This window comes from Elgaria multicarinata, chromosome 3 (assembly GCF_023053635.1).
Source record: "Elgaria multicarinata webbii isolate HBS135686 ecotype San Diego chromosome 3, rElgMul1.1.pri, whole genome shotgun sequence".
Classification (NCBI taxonomy): domain Eukaryota; kingdom Metazoa; phylum Chordata; class Lepidosauria; order Squamata; family Anguidae; genus Elgaria; species Elgaria multicarinata.
Window position 1 is genome coordinate 115,732,721 of NC_086173.1, and position 23,918 is coordinate 115,756,638.

Consider the following 23,918-nt stretch of genomic DNA (forward strand, 5'->3'; position numbering starts at 1 on the left):
GAAACAGGAATGAGATCCCGAGGTGGGGGGTGCACTTTTATGTTTAGCATGAATATGTTTAATAGACTATGATACAAATGCTATTTTATGTTTATGTATTATGTTTCTTTATTTTTGTTAACTGTTGTAAAAGTTAATAAAAAGAATTTTTTAAAAAAGTCCTAGGTTCTCTTTCTAATTTTGACCTGCTTTGTTCATTGAATAAATCTCTCCCAGGTGACAATATGGGGAAGGCTTCTAGGGGAGGTTTCAGGACCTTGGATCTAGATGGTTCAATTGCACAAGTAGTGAGAACTTAGAATCCCAAAGCACTTGAGGCAACCTGCATTTAAATGAATAGCTGTATTGAGGAAGTGGCTCTGTATACTTGCATGTATAGGCTAGTATCGCTGCCAAGAAAAATCTCCCTGGAATACTTGCATCGATACTCAGTTGCTTTGGAAGGCATCATTTCAGTCAAGGCAGTAACTAAGCGAACTGATCTCATCTGCAGTTTCTGGGGGCTTTTCACATACATGGGGAACTAGAGGTGACCTCACTAATGTGGAATGTGCTTTGCTAAGTGTAAGGGGGGGGGGCTGCTTTCCTGGGGCTTACTGTTAGTATAACAAGTTTGTCAATGATGTCATTTATCTAAAGCATGCTGCAGCAGGCTTTAAGGACACAGGAAGGACTTGGAAAGTTGAAGTTTCTGTTTTTAGTAATAAATGGAAGCAAAGTTCTATAGGCTGGGTGTAAAAAAGTGAATCAGATACAAAAACAAAAAAAAAATGGAAAAGGAAGCATTACCAGGTGCTGACTCCTGTTGGACCACCACTGCCAGATCTTAATAACCAAAAGGCTCTAATTTGCATTTGCCACCACAGTTTGAAGTGATAAATAGAACTGGTGACAAGCTTGAGTCTCTAAACCACAACAATGGCCACTCTGGTATTCATCACAGTAATATGTAGAGCCCCCGCCCTGCCCCTATGCCTTGGTGTAGTTCTGCCATGATAAATTAGGGTGTAGCACACCACAGGGGATACAGGCAGGAGTGTATGCCTGATGCTGCTGATACCAGCACACTAGTCTTATTGCTCTTGTAAAGATGTGTCACAAATCTTATTCCCTATGCTACTTTTGTAACTGCTCGGCAAACAAATAAGAACTATGAGCTGTGGTTGTTAATTTATAAGCAGTACTTATATGAAGATTGGTTCATACTATGTGCCCAAAGTGAGCTATGAAAACAAAAACTTCACATTTTTGATACTTTAGTTGGAAGCAGCAGGTGATGGAAAGTTTCAGATCGTGTTTATACTTTCAGTTCATGTTTATATGTTACCAGACAGTACTCTGTGAGTCAGTAAGGAGGGCAGGTCGCAAGTACTATCCCTAAATACTGGAATGTTTCACACAATGCCTGCATGACTAAAACCTTCTTATAATAACCACAAGGGCTGAAATGTACTTTAATGTCAGACCGAAATGGCTTCTATGTTACATATTACAAGTGCAGACAACAAACAGCTATGGCTAAGTATTTTGTGTTTGTGTACTAAGTACTTGGAATCTTTGACTAACACTTGTCAAAAGCTAGAGGCCTTCTAATAAAGGAGCTGCAGGAAATAGGAATAGTGTTGTCCTCATGGTGATTGGGAGCATAAAGGTTCTTCCCTTAAACTATGCCACAGATGTGTCTGCTGCAAGCTCTTGATAGACTGCCTGCTCAAAATATTCTATTCATCCTCCCTATTTTGCAAACAGCTAAGGAAGTACTGCAGCAATTTTTAGGCAGTTGACAAGGCTATATGCAACCATTGTGTTACTTGACACTAATGCCATTCTCTGGTTTTGCCTGTCTTGAAAGACCAATTTTGAGGGGGGGACACACACGTTGATTTAACGGGGGGGGGGGGGGAAACAATGTTATGTGGCAATTTAAACACTAATTTACTATGGGATAAACTTTTGTGGAGTTGACTAGTCCATGAGAACTTATATTGCAATATTTTTTTAGTCCTGAAGGTGCCATAAGATGCTATTTAGATGAATAAATCGGTCCTCTTCAGATCACAGTTCTGGTTGAGAGCTTGCTATGCTTATTCCAATGACATTTGTCCTGTGCACCATAATTTGGAAATCTCAGTCCCTTTCTATGGATGGACCTAGGAGCTAGATTCTTAAAAGACATATGAGGTGGTTTGGACATCGTGATAAGCTATGACTTACTGACCTAGTTTGCACATAATGGTGGCAGATCATGGGTTAATTAATCCAAGATTTGGCATGGTGCATTCTGGGAATGTTCAGCTGCCATTTTGCATATACATCTTCCAGTCGACCTGATTGGAGGTTGCATATGCAAAATGGTGGTGGATTGTGCTTGGGATGCATCATGACAGATCAAAACAAATTGTGATTAATCAAAAATGGAAGCAAAAGCTTTGAATCTTCTCCTTTTGGCTGTGTCAGAGGAGGGGGTGTGTGAGCAATGCTCAAGCCAGAAGCTCACTAATGAGCTTATCCTTGTAATGCTAAACCATGGTTTATAGTGATGTGTGTATGTGGTTGCTTATCACATGTGGGGAGCCTTTACTGTGGCAGTTGTTCACATGGAGCAACTTCAAAGTTGTCAATATTTGGAAGAAGGTTACTCTTTCATAGAATCAGACACTTGAGTTCTCTCCTGTACTCTCTTTGCTTTATAAAACGCCTCTGGTTGTGAGGGTTTCCTTTGGTCACCTTAAAAGCAAATATCTATCATATACAGTGGGGAATAAGGCAGGATTTAACTCTTAGACATGGAAATGACTCATGGGAGTCATGCTGTGTCTCTAAACTAATTGGGAACTGCTTCTCATATGTATCTTATTTCTTAAAGTATAACTGTCTGTTTTTTACTTCACTATATTTGATCAGGATTTCACAAATTCAGTTCAGGTTGACATTAATAATCTCTTCATAGCAGCCATGTTTGTGAATAAATATGAAGAGAGATGTTTCCTCTCCAGGGTTCTCTTTGTATCAGAATGCAGGAGTGGTGTTTAGGCTCCTGCTGGACAGGAGAGAACTTGTCACTCCTTTGGATCTTTCAGTGGGGGCATCTTCTCATTTTACATTGGGCTGGATGATGCTCAAGAGTGGCAATACTAATAATAAATAATAAATGTATGTCTTACCCGCCTCTCCCATTTTGATCGAGGCGGGGAACAACAGTAAATATAAAATACATTAAATTGAATTAAAACATAATATACTTTGTTAAAACATCCTAAAGGCATTCTAAAACCATCCCAAAATCTCTTGTTTGCCTCAGAAAATCTTTGAAGTATGGCACAAGGTGAGAGGATGAGTGAATTCTCTCACCTTTCAATTCTGTGAAAGGGGGCGGGGCAGCATTATTCACTAATCTTGTGCCGTGCTTTGGAGGTACTTGGAAACACTGAGATATTTTGCTCCTTCTAAATGTCATCCCGCCTGGCACAGTTGTAGGCTGATATTTCCCCACACAAATTCTGGGTATATTTTTATTTTATTTATTATTATTATTATTTATTACATTTCTATACCGCCCAATAGCTGAAGCTCTCTGGGCGGTATATGCTGGAGGACCAGGGGAGGTAGTTTAAGTGACCGTAAGTAAGGGCTGCTTACAAAAGCCATCCAAAACTTGAATACTTCTGTATTTGATTATCATTCATGCAAGGTAAGTCACTGCAGTTCTTTCATATGGGAGAGCTTTGGCTATTGGGTGGTATGGAAATGTAATAAACACATAAAATAAATAAAATAATGCTTGTTAATAACAGTGGTGCACATATGCTATCCCCTTTTCCATGGCACATGAGACCAGTAAAACTGGAAATTTGGGTATTGATCTTCTGAACCATGGCTTACTGCTATTTAAAGTAATCTTGCTAGCTTATGTCCAGAAGTCAATACATCTGTGAAAGAATTTATCAAGTTGTGTTAATTATTACCTGTTTCCTGACCATAAGCAGTTTCCACTTAATGTTTTTAGGTAGGTCTAGACTGCTTCAGTTGTAGGCAATGTTCTCTGACAAAGGCGCACACTCTGCCAACTGATTTGAAGATATATTTTCCCCACAGAGGATGTGGATAATGGCTTTAACAGGGAGAGTGTTTGGGATATGAACATATACAGTGCATTGCAGCTGAGCTTCTTCTGCCCTTAAGGCATTTAGTAATTTCTGCTCAGTGTCTTATTACTGGCTTTGTCAATGGCCCAAGCAAATGGTATGAAAAATAGCATGCCTCAGGGTTGCAATCTGTTTCAATGGTCAGTTTGTCATCTGAAATTGTGAATGTGTCTTTAGGTCTTTCCCCTCCCATTCCAGCAGATAGCCCCGCCCCGCAGAGGAAAGGTTCTTTGCCCTCCTGGCTACCAGTTCTTGCATAGCCTGTAGTGAAGTCCACATCTTTGACAAGAGCCAAGTGCAAGGCAAAGTAGCCACATCATTAGATGTTTTTTATTCTTTTTTGGTTGAGGAATCTTTGGTACATGTGATACCTTGCAGAGCACATCCCCTCTCCCTGCTCTCACCACACAAAAGTAAAAACTTGGCAATAAGTAATATGACAACTACAAAACTTTACAGAACCTAAGGGGATCCACAGAACCCTGATTGAAAACACACACTCTACCTTAGACTATAGAAAGCGACAAGTGTGTTGCTAAAACACTAGTTGAGGCATCCCGTTCTGAATGCCTGGAATCCAACACAAGAAGATACCCAAAGCAAAAGGCCCGTTTGGTCACATAGTAAGCCCTGCACAAGCTGTTGTGGCCAGCATTCTTCACACGCAACAATGAATGGGAGAGAGCACATGTGCTCCCTGTAGCTGTTCTGCCACTTTCACTTTTACTTGGCAACTCACAATTGGCTCCTTTGTAGGCTGTTGAGCATGACATCTGAACCAAGACTGCTGGGTTGCTTAGGGGCTAAACAACCCAGCGGTTAACCCAACAACAAACCATGGATTAACTGCTGGGTTCTTTAGTCCCTAAACAACCCAGTAATCTGGATTTACACATCACACTCAGCAACTTTTAAATTATCAGATCGTGAGTGCTGTGTAAAAGCAGAAGTGGTGCACATGTCTGGTCTCTTGCACTCCTGCATGACAACACTTGGGTTGTTTAACCAATGGATTGTCATTATGTCTGAACTAGGTCAATGGTGAATGATTAGATATTATTGGTTGGGGATATTTTCTTTGGAATAATTGGAAGTACAATGGCTACTAGTCCTAATGACTATATGCTACCTCTGGTTTCAGAGGTAGTATGCCTATGTACACCAATTGCTGAGGAACAGGGGTCAGAGGATGCTGTTAAACTCATGTCCTTGCGGATTTCCCATGGGCAGCTGGTTGGCCACTGTGTGAAGAGAATGCTGGACTAGATGGATCTTGGTTTGATCCAGCATGGCTCTTCTTATGTTCTTAATTGATGTTAATTTGACCTGAGTCAAAGGGATGGGACAGAACAGAATTTTTAAAGCATGTCAAAGTGGCATTGTCTGCAGGCACCAAGTTCATAAATAACAGATATATCTGTCTGCCTTCTGTAGGAGATGGATGTGTAATCTCAAATCAAGGCTAGACAATGAGGATAAAACAGCTTATTTACTCAACAAAACTCCTTACTGATGGGTTTGCATAAAGTGGATTTGACCGCTTTATGTGTTACAGAAACTGGGTGGCAAATTCATACAAGTGAACTGGAGGAAATAAGCTTTGATATGCCCACTAGCTACCACCAAAGAATTAATGGCAGTTAAAATGACCTATATTGGAATGGATAAGCATGAGTGTTGCTCTGAGCTGTTGAGCTACATAAAAATAAAACAATCCAACAATTCTGTTGTCTCTAGAAGCTCTGCTTCTCATCCCTCAACTTTCCTCATTCCAGCCACCCTAAGCAAGCCCAAATTTCTTCTGGGCTCAGGCCTAGGAAAATCTATTGGAACAGGAGGGCAACTGCAGTGGGGAAGTTGCTCCCTCTTCATGCCTTTGCCCTTAAGCGGATGCATTGGTGCTCTGTTACAAAACAGTACCAAGTTTGGAGTGCCTGTCTGGATTGCACGGTCTGCTGAAGAAACTGCTTGCTTCTGAAATAAGTTCAGATGAGTGTCAAGCCACTTGATAAGTTCAGAAGCATGTTCCCAACATTTATGACCAGTAGATCAGAAAGAATGTAATAGACAGAATGATACCCCAGCAACGCCACATCCAAAGTTTGTGCGCCTAATTCATACCACTGTTCTGTCCACATGACTTGCAGAGTCAGGCTTGGTATAGCAGATCAGTTAGCCAGGTTCTTTCAATCTGCTGAATCCAGTTTATACTGTCCTTTCCTTGTCCATGTTCTAATCTCGTCCTTGCTTATGTCAGTAAAAAGCAACACTCTTCTGTGTATTCTAGTTACCAAGGAAACTGACTACAGTAGCTTATCATGTTTCCGTTAATTGTTTAACAGCAAATTCCTTGTAGTATTGCAGCAGGACAAAGTTCAAGAAACATCCAATTTATTTAACTCTTATGTTAAGTGTTTAGTCTTTGAAACCCAATGCAGACAATTCTATGGGTTGTAAGTTTTCTTTTGAACGGCAGCATGGTTCACTAGTGAGCGCTGCCTGATATTTGGGAGAATTTTAAAAGCAGTTTGCATTGCTGCATGGGGGAATGATTATAGAAACTCAAAATATCGTATTGCATTTAATTTTTTTAAAATTGTGTTTAATGTATTCTTTATCAAGTTTTATTAGGGATTGTAAGCTGCCTTGAGTGCCATATTTGGAAGAAAGGCAGGATACAAGTCAAATGAGTATTGGGTCACACCCTTGGGTGTGTTTACAGGCATTCTTTGGATTGCAACTTAGCTTTCAGATGTAACTTAACCAACAAGCAAGTGCCAATAATAAAACCGAATGACCATCTGCACAGGACTTTAGTAAATATTTAGCATTGATCTCCAGGATGAATAATTACCAGAGATTGCTAGTACATACCTATGAGATTGCTCAGTCTTGGTATTGATCAGTCATGTGGACTTCACAATTGCCTGTGCATAGGAATAGAACAGAATGCTGCTACTGTTGAGTATATCTCAGTTTTAAAATATTTGGATAGTGTCCAATGGTGTATTGGAGCACATTTCAGTATGTGAACTCCATACTTCTGTAGAACTGGTATTTGACAACAACAACAATAATAATAATACCCACATATTGAAATCATTCACTTAATAGTACGATAGCAAGCCATTGGGCTAAATCAAACTGTCTTCTGAATAACTCTGGATGCTAGAGGGCACCATACCAGGCCATGAGGCGGTCTCACCAGTGCATTTGCTATGGACTTGGTAGTAGCCTTAAAACCAGGGCATGTTACCTGTGATGCCTATAACACAGTGGTGCCTGATCTGAGCTTCTGTTTCCATCTTTTTTTGGCCTTGTAGGCCCCTTCCAACTCTGCTATTCTATGATTCTATGATTCTTCACAGGTGCTGGCATTCAGGGCCTACACTTGAAGAATACCTGGTGCACAACATGAAACAGCTAAATATTTCCCTGTAGTTCATGCCTATTACAACTATTTAACTATATTTCAGACTTAAATCTTAATTTCTCTAGCACTCGTTCTCTGTGCAACTAATTTAGGGTCAGTCCTGATATGACTGACTCTATTTTAAGTTAAGAACTAGGATTCAATAACTTTAATGCAACGATAAAAAAAAGGCTTACTACCAAATGCCTTAGCTTTTGTCTAAAAGATTTCCATGTTAAAAGGAAATCTTTGGGATTATCATTGCCAGTTGGGCCTTTCTACTAATGTGAAAGGAGTTCCAACAATTTGAGTAAGGGATAGAATTCTGTTAGGCTCCCATTTTCTTGCAAGTTTTTTTTTCCTGCTATGATCTGAAATGTTCGTGAAATGCCTTTTATCTTATGAGCATGTTATGGGTGTGTACTGCATTGAGTAATATTTTTTACAAGTTAAGTCCTTGCATGTTAAAGGCTAAGATGTGGCCATAAAGCTAATTTATCAGCAATTAAATCTCTACCCTGTAAACTTAGTTTGTATGTCTGCTTCTTAAATGATGCAATTTAGCTAAACAGTAATCCTCAGGCCATGTACCTTAACAATCATAGACTGATGCTTAATTGCTTAAGCAGTTTAAGATTGCAATTAACAAACTACAGTAGCTAGATATAAATTACTGTTAATTGCCTATGCGATAGATCAGGGCTTGGGGCCAGAAACATCACAATAAGGAGGTATGTATGTGGAATGATGCTGATCATGCAGTGGTCACTTTGAGAATAACATGAAGGTCCCGCCTTTAGTCAGTTGGCCTGCCAAATAATTTCTGGTAAAAAACCCTTAAAAACTTGGGGAGTTCCCAAGGCTTACATTGTATGGCTTAGGAGAATTTGTTTTAGAAGAGGAATTTGTTTGTATAACAAAACAACTTTAGACTTCCTTGGTGTGACCTGCAAACTGCATCATAAAGTTTTTAACTATAGTAACCCTTCTTGCACTGTCCCATTTTACCTAAGTTCTTTTTCTAGATCTCTTTTTGGTGCACAGCCTTAGCTTTTGTAAGAGTGCTTCTATTTAAAACCAATCCTTGGTTCTTGAATTTGCACGTGGTAGTAGGGAAGCTAACTTTCCAAATCTATTCTGTCAGCACGATGGCATTTTAAGAACATATTAATAGTTTCGCTTTCTATTTTCTAACACTGAAGTGTCCAGTGCAAACTTTGATGATAAAAGACTGTGGAATTTCTAGCTTGGAAGATAGTCTATTCTAACAGTTTAGTGATAAGAGGGGAAAATACTTGCAGTAAAAATAAAAAAAAATCTTCATATAGATGTGAATAAGCAATGGCCTAAAATAAGTAATGGGGAAAAATGTAGCTTGGGTAAAAGCTTCTTTTGTTCTGTAGATTCTAGATGACTGATACAGCTGGACCAGTTTTGTGTTTCTCTATCACCCTGCTACATCATGTCTACTGATTAGAACAAAAGGACCATGTTGCAGTAGTAGAGCTCATGCTCTGTATGTAAGAGTTCTCACCATCAAACCATGGTATTTCCAGGTAGAACATACCTGTCCACTTTCTCCTGAAACTGATCCCGGGTGTTGCACAGTTGATTTACTACTGTACAGTGCCCTGAGATCTTAATGATATAGGGCGGGATATAAATGTTTAAAATAAATAAATAGCACAGTATGGCTGAGATTCTGTGTCATAAAATCTTTACTTTTCCTTCCTACTTAGGGCTAGAAAGACTCTCTGTATGAATCCCTGGAGAGTCACTGCCAGCCAGTGTGGACAATACTAAGCTAGATGCAATAGCTTTACTCTGTATAAAGCAGCACCCTATGTTCCTGAAGGGTTGTTTAAAGAAGGTTGGCTGCAAGTTTTAATCAGGGGTCGATAAATCTCATGCTAAGATGTTTAGTGGGATATACAGGATAGATGAATGGAAGTACTTCACACAGCACATAAACTATGGAATTCTTTACCACAAGGCATAGCAATGGTCACCAATTTGGATGGCTTTAAAAGGGGGTTAGACAATTTCACAGAGAATAAGGCTGTCAATAATTACTAGTCCTAAGAGCTCTGTGCTACCTCCAGTATCAGAGGCAATATGCCTATGTACACTAGTTGCTGGGGAACATGGGTGGGAGGATCCTGTTGCATTCATATCCTGCTTGTGGTTTTTCTTTGGCTCCTGTGTGAACATAATGCTGGACTAGGTAGATCTTGCTCTTATCCAGAATGGCAGTTCTAAAGTTCTTAGGTTGGGCATGAAAACTATCATCTCCGGAGCATATAAGTATTTCTTGCAGTACTGTGATCTTCTTTTGAAATATGTTAAATAAAATGCATGGTAAAACTCAAATGTAGTTTATAGGCCAATCCAAATGGCTGTTTTGTCATGAACCCAAAAGCAAGTGTTCAGATTGCAGATTGCCTCATTCTACAAAAAGCCTTGGGAAGCACTGGGTGTAATGACTCATAATCTAGCATTTGATCCCTTCATAGAACTATCAAAGGCATGAGGTACTAAATAACAACAACAACAAAAATAATATATTTCTTACCTGCCTCTCCCTCTGGATCGAGGTGGGGAATAACATCAAATACAAAAATATTATAAAATACATAAAACTGATTAAAGACATATAAAACTAATACATTATTAAAATAACAGCCAGGCATATTAAAATTTGACTGGGTAGGCCTACCAGAAGAGATCAGTCTTTATGGCTTTTTAAATTCAGAAAGACTGTTAAGTTGGCAAATCTCTCCCGGCAAGCCCTTCCACAGTCTGGGAACGGCAGAAGAGAAGGTCCTCTGGGTAACAGTTGTAAGTCTAGTTTTGGCTGGCTGAAGTGTGCAGGGTGGATTGCATGGGAGAAGGCGATCCCGCAGGTAACCTGGACCAAACCATGTAGGGCTTTAAAAGTAATAACCAACACTTCATACTTTGCCCGGAAACTAATTGGCACCCATTGAAGTGATTTTAAAATTAGTGTAATATGGTCGGTCACCCCTAGGTGTTCTGGTGTCCAAACTGGCTGCCATATTTTGAACTAGTTGAAGTTGCATTTAAATGCAAAGATTGTTCTTGTGATTAACAATGCACTGTATAAACTAACACAGAACTTGAATCTGTCGGTAAATGGACCATTGGTAGCTTGCGCCTCTAGAAATTACATGCCAGCCGCTGTCTTAGAACAGTGTCTTAGTTTCAGCCTCCAAGCCATGTGGTTTCCAATCTACTTCACTGAGCTTGAAACAGTAACCTGGAATCTCTAGGCAGATGGCTGAAACACTAAACTTCAAGAATGATTCATTCATTCCTGAGAACTAGAACAAAGGATTTTCTACCTTTTCGGATATCTACCCAAAAGTTAGCTTGCCTTACTGCCAGCTATCACTACTGTAAGTGTATAATAAAGCTGTATAAACACGATTTTATCTTCCCCTATCTTTTTATAAGATATCTATAAAAAGCAATAAATATAATAAATAAAAGGTCTTGGACTGAGGACAAAAGGGCTAGTTGTCCTCTAGTTCCCAAAATCTTAGTATGAGCTGGAGGCTGACAGTAGACAGTTGCATGTACGACCTGAATATTAACTTGAAGGGAAGCTGTTTCAGTACTGAATCAGGTGCAGAGTGGGCAGACTCTAGGCTTGTGGGATCTGCTTTTCTTTCTGCTAGAATCCTGAGGTGTACACCAACTGGAGCCAGTTGCAAAATAGTAGCTCAGGAAGGTGGACACAACTGCGGAGTAAGCTGCCTCTGAGCACATACTCAGCCCAGAAATTTGTTTTCAGAGCCAGGAATTTGCACACAGATCCTTTCACACACATCTCTATTCCTGTTTCCCTCAAACCTTCCTTGATTTCAGCAGCTTAATTTAGGGGGGAAATTAGCCTTTTTGTTACTGCCATTGTTAAACCATTGAGAATCAAATTCTTGCTGATCTACTGCAAATCACCTGGAGATCTACAAATCTATCCCTGTCTACCTTCTGCCTACCCCAATCTTGTGTATAACACAGTGCGGTCTAGATGCTGCTATGCCATGAAATTGTTCTTCTTGTCTACCTGGGGCTGGGTTGTGTCTGCCAATGTACATGTTATCAATATGGGTCGAGATAATGGATAAATTAGTGGTTCAACCTAGCAAATACCTCTCAGTTGATTTACTACTGAAGTATCCTTTAGCTTCATAAACATTCTTTATGGTGGTTTGAGTAGTAATCTTGTTTCTCTTTGTTTCTTTTCAGATAGTAAAGCTATTGTTGATGGGAACTTGAAGCTAATCCTAGGGTTAGTATGGACCCTTATCCTCCATTATTCAATCTCTATGCCAGTGTGGGAAGATGAAGGAGATGATGATGCCAAGAAACAAACTCCTAAACAGAGACTCTTGGGATGGATTCAGAACAAAATCCCTTATTTGCCAATAACAAACTTCAACCAAAACTGGCAGGATGGCAAAGCACTGGGTGCTCTCGTTGACAGCTGTGCTCCAGGTAAGTCTCCTCCTCCTCCCTTTTCTCTCCCTCTGGCAATAACTGATGGTTTATCATATCAGCCTTAATGTAAATGAGATTCCGTTGTTTGAAAAGTGTATTAAGTTGAAAGTGCATGTTGTTGTTGTTGTTGTTGTAAAATGAAGAACACGTCCTCGTGGGAAACTCACATAGGTGACAATATTGAGTGCTGGAAGCGCCAACAAATTGTTCAGCAGCCAGTGTAGTTGAGTGGATATTATGGAGCTCTGGCATGATAGATTTTTGCATTGCTTGGCCTCAGTTTCCCCTGGCAAGGAATGCTTTAGCTGAATTCTTTTGCTGCCAATCCTACTTCACTGCGTTACAAGTGCATTTCTGAAGATCATAAAGTTATTAGCACAATGCTATTTAGTCTGCTTAATTGTGAATGCTTTTTGTAAGTCCAGAGCTTTAACCTTCGTAATTCCTCCTCCTCAGGTCTCTGCCCAGACTGGGAAACCTGGGATCCTAAGAAGCCTGTTGATAATGCTCGTGAAGCCATGCAGCAAGCAGATGATTGGTTGGGTGTCCCTCAGGTAAGGAACCGAGAATGAGACTTCGGCTTAGCATATCCCACTGTTGGGATATAAACTGAACAGTCACTTTTCACTGGTGGCAGCTGATAACTTCTGCCCTAGAAATTCAGCAACGCTTAGGAACATTATTTGCCATAATGTGGAATATCACTGGCTCCAGTGACAAAATAATGTGGTTGCTTGAATTAGTGTAGTTCAAATTGTGTACTTCCCTTTGCAAGATGTTAACTCCGTGAGAAGCCACCCTTTGAAAAGCTGTCTTTTAGCATATTGAAAAACAAGATTCCTCTCATACACATAAGCATGGATACAAGTTCTCATTTTTCCTCTCCTTCAGAGGGTGAGCTGGATCCCACCCTTACCTTGCCTAGCAATTCTACTAGAGCTAGCCTTGTTCAGACATTCAAGAGAATGCGGGGAGGGCTTAAAGTATGTACTGTGATGGGGCCGTGCATGCTGTCCTCACCCCCAATGTCTCTGGGTGTTCCAGCCCTGCCTTGATCAGTTCATATCTTGCCATGTTGAACAAGCAAGGTCTGAAAAGGAGTTCTACTTGCATCTGCTTGAACACAAGTAGAACTCTCAGTGTGATTGGAAATTCTCATTAGGCAGGGTCCGGTTCAAAATGGCAAGGTCTGAACTGAGAGTAGGGGCAGGGTTGGCACGCCTGGAAATGGAGGGGGCAGGACCAGCTTGCATGGCCCTGTCCAGTACAGAACTTAAGCTCTCATGCCTTTCCTTGAAAGCTTGGAACAGGGCTATTGTTTTGGCTTTGTTGGAAGAATGCAAATGTATTATGCCTATGCCTGAACTACTAAAAGGTGGTAGTTGATCCTATTGCATTGGTGTGATAACATCTATCTAGCTGCCCTTGATCTGTTTGCCATGGCTGCTCCTCTGTACATTTGAGTTCATGCTACTGAAGTCATTTGACAGCTTAAAACTGTTTCTGCAGAGTCTTGAATGAGACTCATGGAAATGAGCAGAACATTTAATGCAACTTCCTCAAGAATTGGGCTAGATATGGGTGTCATAACTTCCTTATTTCTCCTTTGGACTGGTAATACTAGTGTTTTTTTTAATGCGCTTTAGCTGTGTAAGACATGTATGAATAGAACACTATGTACACTGTCAAAAGATTCTTGCTCTTAAGAGTGCTTTCACCTTTCTCCTCCTCCATCATCATCATCAACATATTTAATTTATAAACCACTTAACATATTTTAAAAAATATTTCTAAGCAATTTACAATGAGGCTTAAATACATTAAAATACATTGCAATATACATTAAAATACTGAAAAAAACATTAAAACCAATACTCAGAACATCACCGGTAACAAGCAAACAGGGCAACATGATCACTTAAGAAAGGCCTAGGTAAAGAGATGGGTCTTCAATTGGCACCTAAAGCAGACTGCAATTGGCGCCTTCCAGATACCAGGGAGGAGGGCATTCCATAAGGCAGTTACCAACATGGAGAAGGCCCAGTTCTGGATTCCTGCAAAGTAGCAATCTGCAAGTTGTGGTACAGCCAGCAAGACTTCCTCCAATGGTCATAATGATCACTTAACCATATTTCTAAACTTAGAGAAGTATTTAAAAGGACAGTGATTTAGATATGTAGGAATGTATGATGTAATTTTTGTTAAATTTGTCCATAACTCTTTACCAGGTAATCGCTCCTGAAGAAATAATTCATCCTGGTGTGGATGAACATTCTGTAATGACTTATCTATCACAATTCCCCAAAGCAAAGCTGAAGCCAGGTGCTCCTTTGAAACCTAAACTTAATCCAAAGAAGGCAAGAGCCTATGGCAGAGGTAAGGTCTTTTCTTGCTAGTTAGCAGTTTAGTATGGTATTATTCACAAGTGTTTTTTTTTAAAGCTGATCCTTATTTAAATCCTGTTTGTAGAGAAACTTCCATGTTCTATTGTATTTACTTGGTGCATTGCTTGAGATTCAGAGACGTGGAAATAGTCCAATAGCCACTCCTAATTTTATATGAATTCCCAAACCTCTAAGAACCAGTTGAGCTAGCTCGCTGTCTTGTATCTGTAATGTTTCCCTGCACCATATTCCTGAGTGGGCTCATTGTGCATGCTCCTTCACACCCTTTTTAAAGGTGTAAACTTAAGCATCAATAATTCCATCACTGTCAGGGGGGCATGATTAGTTATTTGACTTCATGCAACTCATTTGCAGAGAAGGTGGATTTAGTGCTGTAAATATCAGGAGAACAGGAAAATGTTTTCCTCTTATGATGGAAGCTGCTGCATGTTAATGATGTATTACTGATTATTTCATTATCAAAAGTGCCCCATAAATGCATAGGAAGCTTGAAAGAATGGATGGAAACATGGAGGTGGTTAAGTTGTGAACTTGCTTCAAGCAATCTTCTTGCACTGGGGAGGGAGGATCAATAACATCCTGGAGACTTTTTATGAAACTACGCTTTGTGGGGTAGAAGAAAAATGTATCTATTTGGAACATGAGAATGGTGGGTCACTGGTTCAGGACTATAAAGGCATTGCAAAGCAAATCCTCTGATTAACAAGTACTTCTGGCCACTAGATCGGATGACTTTGGGCTCCCTGGAGGAAAAGGTGGGATATAAATGTAACCGACAAATAAATAAAACGTCTATTAAGCATGATAACTACATATTTATTGGTGGTGTGTGTGTGATAATCAGGTGATGGGGACAAATAGGCTCGGACCCTCTTTTTTATGCCCTGGTAGTACTTTTAAGAGCAAGGATAGCTGAAATTTTATGCTGGTAACTGAAAATGCTGTCTTCACGCCAGCGGATTAGTAAGTGAACACTTTCTCATGTCATTTGAGCCTCGCCTTTATGTGTTTGCAGGAATTGAACCTAATGGAAATATGGTGAAGCAACCTGCCAATTTCACTGTAGACACTATCAGTGCTGGCCAGGGTGAAGTAATGGTTTTCATAGAAGATCCGGAAGGAAACAGAGAAGAGGTGTGCCTTTGAGAGGTTTTGGGGAAGACGGGATTGGTTGACTGCTTGGTGTTCTTATACACTTGGAAAGTAATGGCTTTGGATGAGTGTTGAGTGATTTACAAGCATGGTTCAGTGGAAGAGTGTGCATATAAGAAGTCCTAGGTTCAGTCCCTGGCATCTTCATTTAAGCGGCTTGGATAGTGGGTGATGGGGAGACTTCTACCTGAGCTGCTACCATAGATGAATAATCTAATCAGGTATGGCAGCTTCATGTGTTACCATCAGATTTAGCATTACAGTCCCTGATAGCTTGAGACTCCTAACAGTATGCCTCTGAATACCAGTTGTTGGGGAACATGAGTGAGCGGGTGGGTGCTAGTGTGCTCATGGCCTTCTGGTGGGCTTTTCACAGGCATCTGGGTGGCTACTGTGGGAACAGAATGCTAGGCTAGATAGTCCTTTGATCTGATGCAGCACAGCTGTTCTTCGCGATGTCTGTGGAGTAAAGAGTTAAGTAGGAAAACTGACCATAGTCAAAGAGTCTCTTCAGATATTTTAATATGTGCTTTTGTAGCTTGTCATCCTTGCACTGCTCTGTTGATGCGAGAAATTCCAGGTCCTTTGGGAGGAGCTCACAGCATGGTCTTTCCCACACCAGCATTTCTTTAGTTTTTGGAAGGGATGCTGTTTGTGTGGGAAGGAGCTGTCATTGCCAGCTTTTCCCACAGTATTCGGGATGTTTCCAGAGCAGCGTAGGGAAGATGTCTGTTGCTTCTGGATTGCTAAAGTAACATCAGAAAGTTCCCGAAGTGGGAACTGGTGAGACATGGCGGATCAGTTTTTCTCTAAGCCGCTAATTATTGGACATCTTCTGTAATGCTGCTGTAGGGGAGAACAGGGCTCTGCTCATGTCTCTGAGAGAGCTATTGCAACTCCTAGTTGGCTTGAAAGAGGTGCAGTCTGGAAGTGTGTTCTGTTGGGGAGGAGCATATTTCAAAATTCCCATTTAAAGCAGTGGTGCAGAACCTCAGCTACTGGGGTCCAAAGTGTCCCATCTGAGGTCCCAATCCAGCCCTCTGCTGCTCCCCAGATGGCCCCACCCCATTTTCCCCGACCACCACTCATTTGGTGGTTTCCTGGCTTTTGTGCAGTTTCCTCCCCTCATTTCAAAATGTTGAAATGGCTCTTCTAAGGCTTAGTTATTAGCAATAAGAGCTTTAAGCTAATGATATTCCTGGCTGCCCCTTTTCCCTTCAGTCCCGTCCACCCCGGGAATGTGTCCCCCAAGAGCTTCTCCACAATGACATTTGGCTCTCATGCTAAGAAAGGTTCCACACCCCTGATTTAAAGCCAGACAAGCTGGAGAGGGTAATGTTGGAGGTGCTTACTGGAAAGATAGACGAAACATTTCCCCTCTTTCATAGGCCAAGGTGACCCCTGACAATGACAAGAACAAGACCTTCGCCGTTCAGTATGTGCCAAAGGTTACAGGACCTCACAAGGTAAGAAGACCTGAAGATGCTGGGCACTTGAGTGTAACTGACATGCACACTTGCCCAGGGCAATGTCATAACAAACCAGGTTGTTTAGTACAGTAGCTTTATCTGGGAGTGGCAATTCCCTGCCCTTATATAATAGTATGAGCTTGTCTTCTCGGAATACTGGCTGGCTGATCTACCAGTTGTTCAAATAAAACAGGACATGCAGGCATCATCATCATCATCATCATCATCATCATCATCATCATCATCATGTCTACTTAATAATAATGATGTCTACTTAGCAAATAGCTGTAAAGTTGTGTGTTTCTTAATGAAAATTTATATGCAATTTCAGAGCTGGTTTATCAACCAATTTGGTCCAAATAAGATGTGAAGGGTTTGGATCTGTTTGGGCTCTACCCTCCTGTCCTGTGTGGTCTAACCTAGTAAATAACTTGGCAGTGCATTTGAGTTAACTAATAGGAGAAGGCATTTCCTCCAATGAAGAATTATTTATTTGCAGTAGTAGTCTGTAGAACATTGTGCAGAACATGTGGCCCTCCAAATGTTAATTGGACTGCAACTCTCATCAGACTTAGTAAGCAAGGCCAACAGTGAGAATTAATGGGAGTTCCAATCCAACAGTATTTGGAGGGTTGCTAAAGAAATTGCTTTGATGAAGGGGCTTTCAGGTCTCTTCTCCTAATTATGGAATTACGGCATCATTTTGACCAGCCTGTGAGACCTTGAGAGGCACAGTTAGTGGCTGTGAGTTAGAATAAATAATAAATAAATCCATCTGTCTCTCTGTGCAGGGTTGGGGAGTGTGTGTTCTTCAGACGTTGTTGGAGTGCCACTGCCAGGTTTAATACCTACCCAGTGTAGCCAATGGTGTGGCATGATGGGAGTTGCAGTCCAGTTTTATCTGAAAGGTCAAACATTCTCCATCCTTGCTCTGTGGGGCTGGAAGTCAATACTTCTATAGTAAAGGTGACAACCTGTAGAAACTAGTGCATGCTTCAGCGTTCTGCAGACAAGATACCCCAAAGGCTGCTATGCTGTTTCATTGTTGGGTATCCCATATTCAATCAGAACTGTTGGGTAACCAGTATAAAACGTTGTGAACCACCCAGAGAGCTTGGGCTATGGGACGATATAGAAATGTAAGATGTGATGTGTATGTAGTAAGTCAAGCTCTCGTTGTAAGGGCAAGAGATAACAGACTTTCTGAAATGTATGTAATTTATCTGAATGTGCTAGCTGGTATGCAACTCTATATCATGCGTACAGATGCCTGTCTCCAGATGTTTTTGTTTTTTTAAAATTAGCACCTTGTGGATTCATAATTCCTTTGGTTCTGCTAGTGGACAAAGGCAAAGTGGCTATTAGTTTGTGTTCCTGCACATCTAACTTGAACACTGTTACTAAATTTCTAGGTTACAGTTCTCTTTGCTGGCCAGCACATTTCAAAGAGCCCGTTTGAAGTAAATGTTGACAAAGCTCAAGGAGATGCCAGCAAAGTAACAGCAAAAGGCCCTGGCTTGGAAGTAACAGGAAATATAGCCAATAAACCTACCTATTTTGAAATTTACACAGCAGGTAAGACAGTCTAGACAACGTTGGTATAGACTTTTCACTATATAACCTGACAACTGTGCACCTGTCTTAGTTTCCCTCATTGTATGGGCCAAAATGTGTTTCTACGGTAGTGTCCTGGATATGGCTTAAATACTGCCTACCTACAAAAAAATCTAAGGTTAGGAAGAATTCATGACAGTCTATGGGTAAAGCTTGATTCAGAATGAAACCTAATACAGCCTGAGTGGACCTCTGCTTGCTTGGCAAGGCTTTCTCCTCTTCATTCTCCTCCCCTTGCATCTCCCCCAAATCTGCTCTAGAGGATCCCCAATCCACTGGAGCAGATCTTGAGGATAAGCAGTGGGCTGCAAGGGTGATGAGGAATCACCTCCTCCACATCCCATTCCGTTAGTGGGATGAATTAATTGGATTTCACTCATAGGTCACTCAAGGTGCATTAGATCCTTCAGGGCTCCACTTGGAGCTCATTACTGCATTACTGTTTGCCATGAGGGATGCACTTTGTATCAAATCCATACACTCTACCTCTCTTCTTGTGTTCAGTTTCGAAGTCTGCCTATTGCGCAGTGTGTGTTCTGTGTAGATATAATGCCAGGGTCTGGATATAAGCCATTTTGTATAGCAGTTGCACTCAGCATGGAAACTTAATTTGCAATCACCTTTTTTGTTTGCTAAATATAAAGAGGAATTTCCTAACAGGATGCTTAGTTTTCAGCCATATTGCAAAACTAAAATTGCCTAAACCATGTCAGGTAGCGAAATTAATAAATGATAGTTTAAATGAATCTAGGAAAATGGCCTGGACGTTGCTAAAAGTAAGAAGAATCCTCATTTTTGTGCCCCAAATATCAAGTGTGTCTTGGGCATTTTACAACTCTTATGTTCTGTGTGCTGCAACCACATACTCCACCGTTCACAAGTGTGTGTGTGTGTGTGTGTGTAAACTATGCTGAAAATTCACAACAAAACACAATACACCTAAGGACAGAATTGTATCTTATAAGATGGCAGTCCTATATAGATTTCCCCCTTCCTAATACCCCAAATTCATCATTTCCCTTCCCCTTGCTCCAGGCTAGAATGAGAAATTAACAAACTTGTCTAATTTTGGAAACTAATAAAGGGTCCCATCCAATGTTAGTCTAATGCAAGTCCCATTCATTTTGATGGGTCTACTATAAGTAGGACTAACATTGCATACAACCCTAAATTTTGAGCTGAACTTTGCTGTCTCATAGGGGCTGGTGTTGGTGATATAGGTGTTGATGTTGAAGATCCTCAAGGGAAGAACTCTGTTGAAGTTACGGTAGAAGACAAAGGGAATCAAGTGTACCGCTGCATGTATAAGCCTCTTCAAGCTGGTCCTCACACTGTTAGAGTGGTGTTTGCTGGAGAGCATGTTCCCAAAAGCCCTTGGAGTGTCCTTATTGGTGAAGGTAAGTCTTAAGGGCTGGTGTATAAGCTGCTTGCCATATTTCTGAGTTTAAGTACAGTCTTTATGTTCACTTTTTAAAAATACGTGAATTAGCCTTTTAACTTGAAATAAAGTTATTGTTATTATTATTATTAGGCTTGGTAGTCCTTTAAAAAAGACTTCTAAGGCTGCAACCCTATACCCATTTACCTGAGAGTAAGCCCCATTGAACTCAGTGTGACTTACGTCGGGGTAAAGATGTGTAGGGCTGCACTGCGTGTGTTGGTATCTTTTCACATAACTAGCTGTTGAGTCTGCCATCCTAAATGGCCGCATTGCTCCTCTTGACACTTCTGCGATGAGCTCTTTCTTGCTATATCTTTTAAACCTACTCTATTCACTTAATTTTTTAAAAAAATCACAACTCTGTTTCCCCCTTCTGAACTGACGCTTGGCTTTCTATTCCATCCTTGCCTGCTCCTGTGCTTTCAGACCTCTGCTCACCTTTCCTGAGCTACTCTCAATTTGTGGGATGTTGGACCTCACTGCTATTGGCTTCATAGTTGGGCAAGCTCTGTCGGTAAGAGGGTGTGCAGGTGATCTTGTGTTTGCTGGGCTTTGTTTTGTTTCTGAACACCTTGTTTGCAGCTTGAAGCAAAAGCTTGTGGATTGTACAAAAATGATGCAAGCAGCTTGTTGCGGGCTGTTCATAAGCAGTCTTGCAAAAAGTCAAACGGCTTAACCACAAACTGTGAAACTAAGTTGCAAGAGCTTGAAGCTGAACTTTGCCTTGCTGTTCTATCCCCATATTGTTTGGGTGAATAGATGGGCCTGTAGTACAATTAGTAAGTGCAGACTGGCTGGGGGAAGAGAATTGCCTACATGCTCGTAGCTGAACAGTTGTCCTGGGGTGAATTGTCTCTCCCTCCAAGGAAACAGTTGCCAACTCCAAGGAGACATATTTGCAGTTGAGCTGTTTGAAGCACGTATTTGCATCTCAGAGGCCCTCGGGGTGCATGCGCATTTTACTGTACAGGATCATAGCTAGACAAATATTGATGAGTGGGTGCGCAACTTAAATTCTTCTAAGTAGACTTCTGTGTCCCATTAAGTTTTACTGTGTGTGGGTGTGACCTTTTCCATACTGCATCTGATGGTATTTGTTCCCTCTCCTGCATACAGACATGTTTTCCTGGTGGTAAAGATGTTCAGCAAAGCATGTGAAAGCTGGTTTCCCTGGGTGCAAGAGGCCTTGCATACAAGTTTATTTCCCACCTCATGTTATCGTTCATTTCAAGCCCATCTGTGTAGGGCTTCTTCTGGGGAGCAGATTTGCTGATTTATTTACTTATTTAAAACATTTGTATCCCGCCCTATATCACTAGGATCTAGTGTTATTTGGCAGTCCTAGTTCCCACATTCTCATGGATCTTAAACCTGCAATGGTCACCTGCTATTCTGCATGGCATATGGGGACAATAGCAGGATCGGCACAGCAACACTACCTCACCCAAGATGCAAATGGGACTCACTCATACTATGTTGTATTTCTTTCCTTCCTCTTCCCTGTCCCCTCTAAATCCAGGGTTTAATCTGAAAGTCTGGTTCAAACCAGGGGTCTTATTTGCATGCAGGCCCTAAGCCACATGGCTCCAGGAGAAATATAAATGCCTTCTATGTTTGGAGTTTGGAAGTTAGAATACTTCGCTACCTTTTGCTGTTGTCAAATTGAAAAACCTCCTTTAAACTGCAGAAACTGATCTCAGATGTTTAAAAATTTGTTGAACTTTGGTCCATTTCAGTGGGATTTGTGTGTGTACAAAGTTCAGGACTTTAATGAAATATTGCAACCCTGAGGTTTTTTTGTTGTTAATATTATATTATCAGCCTCAGTCGTCCTTAAGACTACAGAATGGCATTTAGGTTTTGCATTTCATAAAGTAAATCTCATCCATCTTAAAGCAAGCTGAGAGAAGCTATTCCAGACTGGCTTGGTTAGGTTAAATATCTCTAGGAATCAAAGACTGCATTGATGTCTGTCTGCAATTTGCTTGTAGCCTGCAATCCAAATGCCTGCCGTGCCAGCGGTAGGGGCCTCCAACCTAAAGGAGTTCGGATCAGAGAAACCGCAGACTTCAAGGTTGATACTAAAGCCGCAGGGAGTGGAGATATGCATGTGGCAATAAAAGGGCCAAGTAAGTGTTCAGCTTCTTTGCATTGCATGGGCTTTGGGGCGGGGCTGGAGGTGTTTGCAAAAGGCTTAAAGTATATTGACCAGCCTGTGAGTCTGCTATCTGCATGTTGACTTTGCCCCCCAGGGAAACGCCAGAAATGAAATAGAGCTCCTCTTTCCCTCTGACATATCTATTTAATTGCAGGAGAGGAATATATAAACATGGCTGGAAATATGAAATGACCAATTCTTTAGCTGTAGCAGCACCTTTGCTTACATGTTTGTGCAGAAGTAACTTGAGCTGTGCCACTCCTTTAGTGGGTTTGGAAAGCTTAGTAGACTGAACATATACTTTCAGAATAGAAGCATATATTAACGAGACTCTTAGCCAGAATGGGTGTGTGTGTGTGTGTGTGGAGGGGGAGAAACCTGTGTTTGGTGATAACACTAAGCTTTCATGACAATAAGGCTTAGAAAATGTAAAGCCGACTTGCGCAATGGGAAGAAACTTTGGGCTTAACTAGACAAGATAGTAGCCAGTCCACTGGTTCAAGACTGGGGCTGGGTGTGTCAGACTAGTAGCAAACAAGAGTGAAGAGTTCCCATCAGTTTCAAAAGTGCTTTGCCATGGGGAATGAGCAGGGCTTGCAATTCTGGTAGCTCAGAACCACTGTGTGCGAACAGAACTAGTCACACCATACTTTAAGCTTCTGCATTCTAACTATTGGTTGGGAGGGTAAACTTATTTCTCATTTCTACCTGGAGTTGAACCTAGCAGGGAGGAACTGAATCTATCCTAAATGTAGGATTCCTTGTATTTTAGGCAAGTAATGTTGCCACAAAGCAGCCCTTATTTTGGCCACAGTGAACTCTTTTGAAAGATACTTCTTGTGGTTTAACTCAACTACCTTCAAGGCTTCTTCCAAGTATGAACATTGGAAACTAATGCAGGAATTTGCATTAAATGTCTGATTTGCTAGATGTAAATAACTTCTTTAACTGCCTGAAAGATAAGAACATAAGAAGAGCCCTGCTGGATCAGACCAAGGGTCCATCTAGTCCAGCACTCTGTTCACACAGTGGCCAACCAGCCATCAGCCAGGGATGAACAAGCAGGACATGGTGCAACAGCACCCTCCCACCCATGTTCCCCAGCAACTGGTGCACAATGACTTGTTGCCTCGAGCACTGGAGATAGCACACAACCATCGGGGCTAGTAGCCACTGATAGCCTTAACTATCACATAGTTTGCCATTTAATGCAAATGATGTGACTATTTTAAGCTTCCGAAATAGTCACTCTTCTCTCTGCCTCTGGACTTATAAAACAAGTGATGCTATAGGATAAAACAAGTGATGCTATAGGATACTACATCTTGCATGTTCCTGGAAACTCAGAATCTAAATAATGTGGAATTGGAGAAAAAGGCAACTAAAATATTCAAGGAGCTGGAACAAATCCCTTACGAAGAAAAGTTACAACATCTGAAACTGTTTGGCTTAGAAAAAAGGTGAAAAGGGGGAGACGTGATAAAGGTATACAAAATTATGCCTAATGTGGAGAAAGTGGATAGGGAAACATTTCCCTCTCTCATAATACTAGAATCTGAGGTCTACCCATGAAGCTGGTTGGTGGAATTCACTACTGCAAG

At 41.0% G+C, this 23,918-nt stretch overlaps 1 protein-coding gene across 3 annotated transcripts in view; it reads left to right on the forward strand.

Moving 5' to 3' along the window:
- FLNB (filamin B) overlaps positions 1-23,918 on the forward strand; it is a 97,359-nt gene that overhangs the window by 23,398 nt on the left and 50,043 nt on the right. For all 3 annotated transcript variants that reach the window (XM_063121340.1, XM_063121341.1, XM_063121342.1), the window contains exons 2-9: positions 11,827-12,075; positions 12,535-12,632; positions 14,307-14,454; positions 15,499-15,617; positions 17,024-17,101; positions 18,517-18,679; positions 19,918-20,115; positions 22,151-22,288. In XM_063121340.1, coding sequence (XP_062977410.1) covers positions 11,827-12,075; positions 12,535-12,632; positions 14,307-14,454; positions 15,499-15,617; positions 17,024-17,101; positions 18,517-18,679; positions 19,918-20,115; positions 22,151-22,288 — 1,191 coding nt within the window. The remainder of the gene's footprint in view (positions 1-11,826; positions 12,076-12,534; positions 12,633-14,306; positions 14,455-15,498; positions 15,618-17,023; positions 17,102-18,516; positions 18,680-19,917; positions 20,116-22,150; positions 22,289-23,918) is intronic.